General features: G+C 39.4%; 2 protein-coding genes across 4 annotated transcripts in view; one reads left to right on the top strand and one right to left on the bottom strand.

The window, feature by feature from the left end:
• The window catches only part of LOC144005453 (F-box-like/WD repeat-containing protein TBL1XR1), a 94090-nt gene that overhangs the window by 26147 nt on the left and 55443 nt on the right, over nt 1-12500 (top strand). Inside the window, exon 1 of one of the 3 annotated variants that reach the window (XM_077503662.1) lies at nt 12183-12500. This exon is cut by the window's right edge and continues 911 nt beyond it. The exons of the other annotated variants lie outside the window; for them this stretch is intronic. The gene's annotated coding sequence lies outside the window, so the exon portion shown is untranslated. Of the gene's footprint in view, nt 1-12182 lie in introns of those variants that run through there. 3 annotated transcript variants of the gene reach the window in all.
• The window catches only part of LOC144005442 (phosphatidylinositol 4,5-bisphosphate 3-kinase catalytic subunit alpha isoform), a 37117-nt gene that overhangs the window by 24513 nt on the left and 104 nt on the right, over nt 1-12500 (bottom strand). Inside the window, exons 1-9 of the mRNA XM_077503614.1 lie at nt 12315-12500; nt 10380-10780; nt 6812-7021; nt 6468-6718; nt 3038-3283; nt 2782-2867; nt 2586-2691; nt 1965-2117; nt 1609-1743 (exon numbers count right to left, since the gene is read on the bottom strand). The exon at nt 12315-12500 is cut by the window's right edge and continues 104 nt beyond it. Of these exons, the coding sequence (XP_077359740.1) occupies nt 1609-1743; nt 1965-2117; nt 2586-2691; nt 2782-2867; nt 3038-3283; nt 6468-6718; nt 6812-7021; nt 10380-10731 (1539 nt within the window). The 5' untranslated portion in view covers nt 10732-10780; nt 12315-12500. The remainder of the gene's footprint in view (nt 1-1608; nt 1744-1964; nt 2118-2585; nt 2692-2781; nt 2868-3037; nt 3284-6467; nt 6719-6811; nt 7022-10379; nt 10781-12314) is intronic.

Below are 12500 nucleotides of genomic sequence, written 5' to 3'. Positions count from 1 at the left end.
AGTTACATGATCATCGTGACGTGAAACATGCATATAGACATGGCTGCTAATGACAACAGAGAGACTCAAGAGGATGTATTGCGTCCCACGGTGGATTGCAAAGGTTGAATTAGGCCCTATAGCAAAGAAGCACCTCTTCAAAAGCAGTACAGCCACGGAGGACTCGCTAAAGATTTGTGTACAGCCGAAAGCCAGGATGAAACTGACCGAAACTAATTCAGCCGGTCGGCTCATACCAAGTCGGAGTTGGGGGCAGTCGGCAAGTTACGTGTTACAGAGGCTCAAATTACCAGTCAAGACATTGACATTGTTCACTCTGGAAATGAAACTTGTGGACAGTCCCTAACCTGGACGATAAACATCCGGGTGACTTTTACGCTACTAGGCCAGCTACATGTGTGCTAGCACGCTTTAGCCCACATTAGAAGAGGCCACCCCCACACGGAATGACAGGAAACCTGACGTGTTGAGGATTTGACTATGATCAGAACTAACGTAGTAATTGGGATAGAAGACTGTCTTTTTCTTTCCCATTACATCAGCAAACTCCCATTCAAGTGAACGATGACAGCTGTCGTTTACGCTAGGATAATGGCGTTGCACACGGTATGTTTTTATTTTGATACTTAAATCGGTTTAAAAGAAAATTCAGGGAATAAGATGCCAGAGATATTGCACTTTTATTCTTTATACACAATACCTAATCCAATTCTGGAAAATTAGTTTATAAGGTGTTCTTTTTAAAATACAAAAATGGTGGATTCCTCTTCAAAACGATACCCTCTCATCATCCTTCATGTACCATCATGAGACTTTAGTCAAAATAAAAGTGATGTTTAATGTTCATTTATCTCATTTTATTACTCATTTTGTCATTTATCTAGATTTCACATTTTCTGTATGCTAAAATATAGTTATTCTTCGGGCTGGCCAATTTTGCCTAAAAAAATACAATCTCAGATTTTTGAACAAAGAAATTATTTACGATACCATGCTTTTAAAAAAAATAAAATAAATACATGTGTGTTGTTGTTTTTTTAAGTTTTGCTTTTTATTTTATCAGTTAACTTGAGTAACCCTATTTGCCCTATTGGAATTAATGTGCAAAACCTCTACCGGTACCTTGAATCAAATACTTCTGGAAACATAGATGTATGCATTGATAAGATGGAAAAGTAAACCCCCCCCCAACTTTGTTTTAAAAGATAAACAGTACTTGTGTCCCTCAATATGATCCAAACAAACAGTACAAGTTCTGTTACACAAATGGAGGTGCCTATTTTGCCATGACAGGCAACTTTCCCGCTAGTGTTTTTTGATTGGCCAACCCCTGAAGTGAGAATTTCTTGCTTGGCCTGCCGTAAATCGCCTAGTTTACCATGATTAACCTGCTTCACCCCCTTCAATATCTTTTCACTAAGGTTTCAATTTGTTCTATCACTTGAAAATAGGCTGCATTGAAATTTGGGGGGCAAAATGTCAGAACATATGGAAAGGAATAATCACCAAAACTGAGGCTTCACTGTATTTTATGTTTTGGGTCAGCACAGATGGAAATCCTACTCTCATAGTAAATATGGTGCAAACTTAAGATGTGTACTCTCTTACCAAACCTGTGGGGCAGTAATTAAAGCCGAGTTCTCTGGATATATTCCAGTTTGCGTGATCCTCAATGACAGTCATAGGTGGGAACTTAACTGGAGAACTGAAATGGTCAAACTCCAGCTCCAGACAAGGGGTTTCCTACAACATTTTTAAAAATATATAACGTATCAAAGAATGTATCTCTGTCAGTCAGCAGGGGGAAAACATAATTACAATAAATTAAATAACAAAAAAATAAAAAAAAATAAAACAAAACATAAAGACGTGGTCTAAAGTCAACCATTATGTTATCACCACGTATTTTAAAAGTGGCGAGGTAGCATAATACACACCGAAAGCCCGAAGAAAAAATGTCTGACCTTGTTGGGGTTTGAGCCCGAGACCCCGATGGGATTGAGCAGATCTTCCAGGCCGTGTGGGACGGGCCAGAGGTTGAGTGCCATCTTCCCTGCTACTAGCGTGTGAGTGTAGTCAAACAGATTGATGTTGCCCCAGGCCAGAGGACAGTGCTCCTGCAGGAAAATGATGCGCATGAAAGCAATTCCAAATGCAGCAGAGCCACAGCTAAATTGTTTACTTTCCATGTTGCTGTTTGTCAACAGGTACCAAAGTAGAAATGGTAAACTGACTGCTTTTTATGTAGTGCTGGTGCCCAAAGCGCTTTACAATGCCTCATATTCCCCCATTCAAAAACACACACACACACACACACACAACCGCACACGCACACACACACACACACACACACACACCAGTGGTTGGCTGCTGCCATGCAAGGCGCTGCTGGGAGCAAATCAACTTTAGAGATGGGAGATGACCCCTCTACCACTGAGCCATGCCTCCCACTGGACAAGGTACCACTTTTATTCTTAGGAAATGATGTCATCCTGCCCTGCAGTTGCTCCAAAATTCCCTAAAACGGTCACCTCAGTAACCACTAACCAGATGAACCAAACTTTGTAAGTGAAACTGCAGCTAACCTCTTTTGCTCCCTTCCTCCCTTTAACCGAGCAGATGGAGAGACAGAGGCGGGCAGCACGCGGGATGTCTGGAATGTACATGTCATAGTTGAGCCACTCATTCCACCTGGAATGGAAAAGGATTACATTTTCAAAAAAACAAAAAAAACAAAAAAACACACAGACGAGTGCATAATAGCATTTTGCTGTGAATTACCTGGGATTTGAACAAGGCACACGCTGGGTGTTGACATTGTCGCACAACTGCTCTCCACCGTGGTATATCCCGGTCCTCACGTAGATCTAAATGAGGTGCAAACACCACATTCAAATTATTTATCTCCACTTTTCCACTCTCACTACTTCATGATATTAAGAAACAGGGCAACATTAGTCAAAGTAAAAGTTTAACAACTACAAGTAAAATGAAAAATAAAATAAAATAAAATAAAATAAAAATGACACCTACACACCTTGTCTATGTCTCTGATATTGACATTGACATAAGTGGCACAGAGCACTCTAATCCTTAGTGCTCCGTTGATAGTCCAGAGAGACTTTGTGGATGTTTCCCCATTCATGTAAGGTGTTGCTGTGGATATTCGTCTGGCGTATGATGGCATGGTGAAATTGTCCATTGGCAGTTGGGAATACAAACTGTCTTTTGCCATCAGCATCAAGTCGGGCATTCGCCCCAACATGATGCAGCTGCGCACATACTGAGGACAGACAAAAATCAGGGTTCTTGCAGGAATCACTGTGAAATTTTAAGACCTTTTTTAGACCTTTTTAGACCATTATGAGAAAATTTTTAGACCAACTTCACAACTGACCAAAGACCCCTAAAAAAAAAAAAAAAAGGGGGGATTCACATATTTGATTCTCAAAACCATGTCAACTTGCAGGGCTCTACACTAACTTTTCCACTACTAGCACTGGTGCGAGTAAGATTTTTAGTTGCTCGCACAGCACAGGATTTGGTCGCACCATGCCAATGTCAGACTAGGCGATTTTTTTGTCTTACATGACAGTTGCGCTGTCACATTACCCGACAAATTCGCTCGCTCCGTGTCGTGGACGGGGCGTGTAGTCACACTACACGTCTGAACGCGACAAGACACCTGCCGATCATCGCGTGTTGTCTTGCCAAGAGAGACGCGTCGGCCACTGTTTGTCGGGGAGGTGGGACAAAAAAAAAAAAAAAAAAAAAAAAAAAAAAAAAGGCAAGGACAGGGAGTGTTTGCGTGAATGGAGCACGGATGGGACAAGTGTGATGTGAGCGCATTGCTTGCGCTCCCTGCTCCTCATTAGTGTTTAAAATATGATTTAGTAGCCAACACTGTATTTTAATTTATTTAGGCCTATATGCGCCGGGATAATTATAGCTGATTTTGTTAATTAATTTGCGGGATGACATCTTGTTTTATTATTTTATCAAACACTGAAATATTATATTGTTTGAGTATTTTTTACTGCTTCATTTATTCATATTTGACTTGTTTTAGTACGGTGCATTGGATAGTACGCTACTCACTCCGAGGGGAAAAACAAACAAACAAAAAAAAAAAAAAACTTTCAAGTTAGAGCGGGTGACAAGGCCGCCAGGCCTCCTGGCCCGCGAATATGAAAATGTGATCGATCCTCACTAAATATGTGCCCATCCCTACTCATATGCCCAAAGCTCTGAAATTATTAGAACAACAGTCACAATATATTTTGGTCCTCTATTCACGTCGCCGTTGCCTGACGGGTTGCACGGATGCGTGCTCGCTCCATGCAGCCGCAGCACTCCGTTTTTTTTGTTGTTTTTTTTGTTTTTCCCCCCCTCGAGATGCACCTGTCTGGCCCTATCCCATGAAATATCCAGGGGATAAATAAATAAATACATAAACGAATAAATAAACAAATGTATACATAAATAAAAAGAGCTATAAATTGCTGTTCAGTGTGTGATTGACGTTTCGCTCCTTCTCGCTATTGGTCAATGCTGTGGAACCAAACGGACGACGACGTAGGTATGTCACATTATGCGTCAAGACGAGCAAAAATTCTAACATGCTAGACTTTTGTCGTGATGGTCGTGAACCGTCCCGGACAACAGGCGACCAGTCGTTGAACGTGTCACATTACACGGGCGACGCTACGTCAAGACAACCCAAAATCCTTTACGACATGCCCCGTTTGTCCGCGACACGTCGGTCGGGCTGAAATCGGGCTGTTTTCATAGTCTGACATCGGCATTAGGCATACGCAACTCGATATATTTGCAAAATATTTGACTGGAACGTGAGTTTTGCCTGCAACAGCAGTGGCTATCAAAACATACGATTCATTTAAATATTCAAAACTTATAGTGACATTTGTTGCTTGTAGACGTTAATCTTAAGACACCACAAATTTTTACAGTATCTTCAAACATGTTAAAAAACAACAAAAATGTCTCCTATATTTTCATATATTGAATTAATTATTTAAATAGACCGCAACAAAGGGCTGGGCGATATGACTGAAAAATGTATCAGTTTAAATATTTATTAGTCGTTATTGACAGTTATAATTGTTTTTTTGTTTTTTTTTCTATTCAAAATAAGGATCAGGAAAACAAAAGGCTGATAATTTAAAATATAAATATTTAACCTTTAAAAAGACACAAACACAATATGTGCAAAGTGTTAAGTATTTCAGTAACCTAAAAATTTGAGACATGAAATAAACCTACCGTCCAGCCAAAAGAAATATGAAGCCACCTTATGGAACAATAAATCTATCAAACACATTTTAACCACTTAATATATCAAAAGAATATTCCCAAAAGTAACTTTCCCTTTTTATCAACAATTTTTGTTTTTCTTTTGCCATCACATTCATTTTTGGTTAATGTATGACGTCTTTTTTTATTTTTTTATTTTTTTTAATCTGAGACACGATGATGACCACGGAATCACTGCTGGGGTTTTTTTGTTTTTTTTTTGTGGTTCATTTTGCTGTGGTTCATTTTGAGTTTGATGACGTCCGCTGTGGGACATACCTGTGTGAAGTTTGAATCCATGCATTGGATCGTCACGGGAGTTATTGTTTTGAGTCGCGCGCGGTACCAACACCGGGACATACAAGTGCACCGAGACTCGACAGCCAAGGGAAATACCGAAATGTACGGCACGGGCTTCTGTTACTGTCTTCAGTTGACACTCGCTGTGACGCGCGCGCGCACACTATCCCGTGCCGCAAGTTCGTCGTTCACCACCCTGCCTGTTTGTTTGTTTTTGTCCCAGAAGTGTTAGCTTGACATGTTGAGCTCGGGATGTCCGCAGAAAGCAACAACGATAATTCCTACCCCTCCTGTTGTCGTATCTCGCGGCAAAACAAGCCGCCACCGCGCGTCACATCTCACTTGCACCGCCCCACGGACCTTAGATCCCATTGACAAGTTTTCTTAAAGAATTGTACATATGTTTCTGTCAATTAAAAAAAACAACAACCGTACCTTAGATCCCATTGACAAGTTTTCTTAAAGAATTGTACATATGTTTCTGTCAATTTAAAAAAAAAATTAAAAAAAAATAAATAAAAAAACAACAAAACCCTTAGCTCCCGCCCGCCCGAACTACATTAAACTACAATGCAAACGTAAATAAAATTTTAGACCTAGGATGAAAATATGGCTGTTTTTTAAGACATTTTAGGCCTAAAATGTAACTTTCTGAATTTTAGACTTTTTAGACTTTTTTTTTTTAAGACCCCGCGGGAACTCTGAAAAATACATTGTCATTGGAAAAAAATATTTGCACATTATATAACTTGTAATTTCTATTTACATTTAATTAGATGTTAATTTGATTCAACACACTTGGCGTTAAATGGATAAGCATCAGATGTAGTTAGCATCACATGAAATTAGATTACCTTGTACTGACTCAGAGGGTATTTCTCCAGTAAGTACTCATCACAACCACAGACTTTGAGGATGTACTTCCCTTGATACTCCTGCACGCACATCTTTAACTGCTCCTGGGAGAGCAGCATACTGCGCGTCTTCTTACGAATGGCCTCAGCAATAACCTGTTCTGGCACGCAATCATGGTTGATCTTCAAAGTGTACTTCTGCTTGTCATTGCTGGGTAACACAATCACCCATATTACCACAATTATTTGACCTGAGGAAAAGGAAATACAAAGTGTTAACATTTGGAGGACGTTTATCTGAGCAACAATAGCATTTCTCAGAGCAAAAATAGCATTTCTCTCACCTTTATCCAGTTTGTTATAGATGTGCCTGGGCAGTTCTGCTGAGGATTCCACATTCGGGGGATAGACATACAAGGCTCTACTGTGGGGTCCGTTACAATCTCTAAGGTCAACTGCCTCTTTGCAAACATTCAAAATGTTCCTTCTGAAGTCCTGCACTTCTGGATCTTTAACCAAATCAAACTCACATATTGGCATCCCAATAGCAAAACCTAAAAGGGAGGAACACACAATGCCAACAGTAAGTACTGCAATAAAGCACCTGCGGGTAATTGCTGCTTTCTTACTTTTTACTGTGCATTTATTTTTTGCTGCCTCACTTTTCATGCTTATAATTCACATTGAGTCGAGAGATTTGATTAGATTAGATTTAGATTATTCGAAAGTCCCCTGTGGTATGTGAGCACATTAAGTTGTCAATGAGAGTCAACAGTGGTAAATGTACCTTAAAAAACGTGATCAACATCCCTTCACTTTTTTGCGCCCAAGTCCAAGTCAAGTCACTTGATTTTGAGAATCGGCACATACCATCGGGCCGAGACCTCATAGGTCACCATTTGGCAAATTTCATATTTTTTCAAAAATCTACGATTTTAGTCAGTCCTCACGTGTGATGTTCATTTTTACGTATTATTGACCAATCTAGAAAATGGCCTGATCTCTTTAATGATCCAATGTTAAAGGTTGAACAAACATTTTTGGGGCCTACTGAAAAGTGACCACTTTATTAACGCTTTAACCTTGACAGCCCTAATAAATATTTTTTATATATAAATATATATATATATATATATATATATATATATATATATATATATATATATATATATATATATATATATATATATATGATTTTATTTTTATTTTTAATAATCAATGAATCACTTTGATACCATTTTATATTTAGAAATGTCCAAATGCTCAAAATGCTTCTCAATTGCAAATGTCTGTAGTCCTCCACAAAAGTAGAATGATTCTATTTGTGTTGAACCAATATAAAGTTATGCTTCCAGCCTTCCACTTTGGAAAACAACGCTCAATATTTTTGCCTGTTTTCTGACATGTTACGGACCAAAGCAGTAACTACATCATAAATTTCTGCACTGTCAATTTGAAATAATGTCATGTTTTTGAATAACAGATTGGGAATCAAAATGTGTTTTTTTTTTTTTTAATCAGAATCGTCGATTAATCGACAAAATAAGCAACAGATTAATTGATTATTAAAACATTTGTAAGTTACAGCCCTAATTTACATTTATTACTGAAAATAGTGAAATTTAATTAAATGACAAATGTATGACTCAATGCAGCTGAGTAGTTTGTTGCTTAGTGTCCTACATTGCTCATCTAAAACAACGGTTTTGAGTTATTGCTTCATCAAACGTGACCAGCGAGGCAGAAGTTCACTTGTCACAAAATAACTTACACTCAATAAGTTCTTCTGAAGTTACATTGTTTAAATGTGTCATATTTGTTAACCTGTCACTCATAAATTTTTATAACACTGTTATGCAAGCTGTATGGCTACAATTAACACATCAGACTTTATAGATTTAAAGATTGCAGTATCTTTTGGCGTGCCCTGACTGTCGGCCGCATAAGCAAAATGTTTTCCAGAGTTCACTCCCTTACCCCGGGTTTTCACTGGATGCTGTTGCGGTGCGGTTGCGGTGCGGTGCGTCTTGACTGCGTGCTCCGGACGGGTCAATTTTTTTGTCAATCCACACCGGCTCCGCACAGCTGCGGTCCGGCAGCTCCGTCGCCGCCCACTTCCCAACGTGTCTCGCGGGACCGCGCGCGCGCGATCATGTGGCATTTCACAACGAGAGGTGGACTTCTTTTGATTTAACCTTTTCTTCTTCTTCTGCTATGAGATTCCATGCAGCATCCTTTTTTTTGTTGTCCTTGTAAAGTATATTAATAACGAGAGTCGGGTCAGTGCGGGTCCACTCTTTATTTCTGTCTTCCCCGTCCGGCTGCCGCTCAGTACGGCAAGCGAGACGGGCACAACAAGCAATCCCGAACATCAAACTCACAATACATTACAGTCCTTATAAAAAGGATGTGCCGTGTCATATATTATTTTGTGGTTTTCCACCTCCAATATAAACCTCTCCTCGTCCATGTTCGCTGGTGTCTAAACCGTGAATGAGCACATGGCCCGGCGACGCCCACGTCACGTTTTGCTGAAAAACTTGCGAAATAGGAGCTGGCGAGTGTTTTATTCTGAAAGGTAACCGGAAATTTATTTTGAAACTGCCTCGGTCTTCCTGTCCCGCTCGATGTGTTTTGTGCTAGCTTGCCATTTGCCGGAGGCCTACCGCTGCGGCGTCCGGCAAAAATAGAAAATAGGCTATCCTTGCGGAAGGCTTGCGGCACGCCGCAGGCCTTCCGCAGTCGACACGCAACGCACCCGCAAGCGGTGTAAACTGCACCATTCGAATGAATGGAATCTAATTGCTTGCGTCGCCGGACCGCACCACAACCGCACCGCAACCGCATCCAGTGAAAACCCGGGGTTAGTCTCTCGTCTCTTCAACAAGCACACCAAAGTTTGTGGTTGCCCAATACAGAGCAATGTGGCTAAAGAGCAGACACACAGACTGCTGCATAAGTCCCACTACATAAAAAAATAAAAAAATAAAAAAAAATAAAAAAGCCCTTATCTTTTTTTAGTTGACACCAATCAGTTAAATGCAACGAGCCGTAAAAAACACACACACAAAAAAAATAATCATAATCAGTAAAGTTGATGAAACACCATTTGAGACATTGTAAAAACATTTTGCCATAACTGTAATGAGACCCAGTAAAATTCAACCATTGTCTTAACCGCTCGCTCCTCACAAGGGTCGCAGGGGTACTGGAGCCTATCCCAGTTGGCTTCGGGCAGTAGGTGGGGTACACCCTGAACTGGTTACCAGACAATCCCAGACTCAGTAAAATAATTGTATCAAATATTCTGTTTTTACAAAAATGGTAAAAATGTATCTATGTAGTACATTGTGCAGTTATACACCAATGAAAAACAGTTATATTATTTTGTTATTAGGGGTGTTAAAAAAATCGATTCGGCAATATATCGTGATACTACAGCAAGCAATTCTCGAATCGATTCAATAGGCAGCCGAATCGATTTTTTAACATCCATTTTTAATGGAAAAACATTCAACAAAACGTCTAACTTTCACACCTTAAGCATGGAGGAATGTTATATTAATGGAACATTAAGCCTTAATATTTTATTTCAATGCTGTTCAAACATGAAAAATGTTACAACCTGTTTGTTAAATACAGTGGCTCACAGTTCTAAGACTGAAGTTTCAGATAAATAAATAATACATTTTCATACAAATCTTACAGTGTACATGTATAAGTTTACTGAACGGTATTTTCTAAATTTGAGTTAAAAAAAATCGCAACAATCTAGGTAAATTCATATCGGGATTAATCGGTATTGAATCGAATCGTGACCTATGAATCGTGTTACGGATCGAATCGTCAGGTACTAGGCAATTCACACCCCTATTTGTTATGATATAGTACTCAGGAATTCAAGAACATTACCTATTTCTCGATTGAGAATCTTTTCTTCTCTGTTGCCTACAGGCTCGATGACTTTCAGAAAGGCCTGGAAGAGCCTGAGGTCGCATAACCTCCTGGTTTCATCATAAAACTCCTCTCGTTCTGCCTCTTGGGTAACACTGACAAAGATGTAGGAGCTCTCCTCTTGCAGTAGATGGTACAGAGGATATTTCCGGGCTTCTTTGAAAAGCTCGTGCTTCACTGTGATCAGTGTGGCCTCACGAAGGCACTCCAACGTGAGGATCATGCCGTTCGGCAGAAGGCAGTCCACTTTGATGCTGGGTGGCATCAAGTGCATCCCCCATAGTTCTCCCGAGGATGGCCGAGGAGGCATAGTTGTTCCGGTTAATCCACCTGCTTATTATGAGATCGATGTGAACCAGCTAAACAGGTAGAAGAAAAACAAGAGTTACAGAAGAGCAACTGGTCCAAGAACAATAATGCAAGACTAACAATTCAATATTTGATTTCAAGGCTGATGGACTTGCTTTCCTGAAATGAAATAACCTAAATGCTAAGTCATTCCATTCCATTCCACTCCATTCCATTCCATTGGGCTTTTAATACTGAAACAACCTGTAAGAAATAGGATGTTATGATAGCGCAAGGAAAAACACACGCTCGACTGGATTAAGGGGCATGATTCGGGGTGGGACTTCTTGTCATTAGGTTCGGGTAGCCTGATCACTGCTAGCCTTAATAAGACTCACAACAGCGGCAGAACCACAGAATAGAACAATAAACTATATTATTATGTCCAATAATATGCAACCAAGAACAGTGTGTCATTTCAATTTATATGACACATAAGTTTGAGGACAGTGCACCAACACCGTCCAAGACACGCTATGTCATTGTGTCATGTCATTACTGTTCCAACGCTTGTTGGAATATGGCATACGGACCGGCCTTGATGAAGCATAGCTAACGATGAGTAATATTTTGTAATTATTATTGTTATTATTATTTTTTATTTCTACGCCAGTCCATCAAAATATGTATTTATAACGTAAATTTTTGTGGGGTGGGGGGGGAGTAAATATATATATATATATATATATATATATATAGCGCATTGTTAGAACATCAGTGTAGTAAATATTTTAAAAAAAATTGTATCTGATTTATTCTTTGAAGTATGAATATTAATCTGTGCAATTGTAATGCCTAAGGTTAGTACACAGTCACATCCATGATTATATGTACATGTACATTGAAGACTGTTAAACAGTCTACATAAACAGTCACTGTTTATGTGTTTAGCAACACAGCTTTATAATGATAGCGGCCATTTCAAATGGTGTTAAGTTTAGGAACGTTATTAAAGTTTGGAAATTTGATTAATTTAATAATATTGTCTTTGTATCAACGTTGGCAATAAATTGGCGTGTTTTCACCAGCTTTTAAATAGTTATAACTCTTATCGTTTGTTTCTGGAAAATTATAATTTAACCACTGTAATCGTTTTTAAAATGTCTGTCTGACAACGCTGGCATCGTGCAAATTAGTTATTGTTTACATCTTACAGGACACACGTACCTGCCCACATTGGTATTATCAAAATAATGTTACATCTCAAAACTACCTTACGGAATAATCATTAACAGCAAACCTCCGACCTAACTATCTTTGTCTTAGTATTTTCCTCCCACATGAGACTTGCGTTGCTTAGATGTTTTTAAGCATAAACTTGCCAGTCATCCCTCCAAACTTTATGTTGTGCTACTCGCTGGGCTAATGTTAGCAGTTACTCATTAACTGCATTTTCGAGAATTGTATAAGCAGATTGATGTCACCAGCAATGCGGAAAACCTTAATACGCATACACAGGACAGTATGCAGCTATATCATATACATTTATTATTGAGTGTTTGTTTATCAGAAGGCTAAAGGAGATGAAAACACAATGCTAAGTACCTGTGTCACAGAGCTAGTCCGAACCGGTTGGCTAGCTCATTAGTAGCGGCGGCTAACTGGGCAAATCCCATCCGAAACTGCTTCGTAGGTCCAAACATTAGTCCTTCCCAAATGTGGCCGTCGGACCGAAATACGACTCTTATTGCCCAGTAGTGGTGCCGGCAATTTCAGCCTAGTTCATGATAT

This window comes from Festucalex cinctus, chromosome 1 (genome assembly GCF_051991245.1).
Source record: "Festucalex cinctus isolate MCC-2025b chromosome 1, RoL_Fcin_1.0, whole genome shotgun sequence".
In the NCBI taxonomy this organism is placed as follows: Eukaryota; Metazoa; Chordata; class Actinopteri; order Syngnathiformes; family Syngnathidae; genus Festucalex; species Festucalex cinctus.
This window is presented reverse-complemented; position numbering and strand designations above follow the sequence as displayed.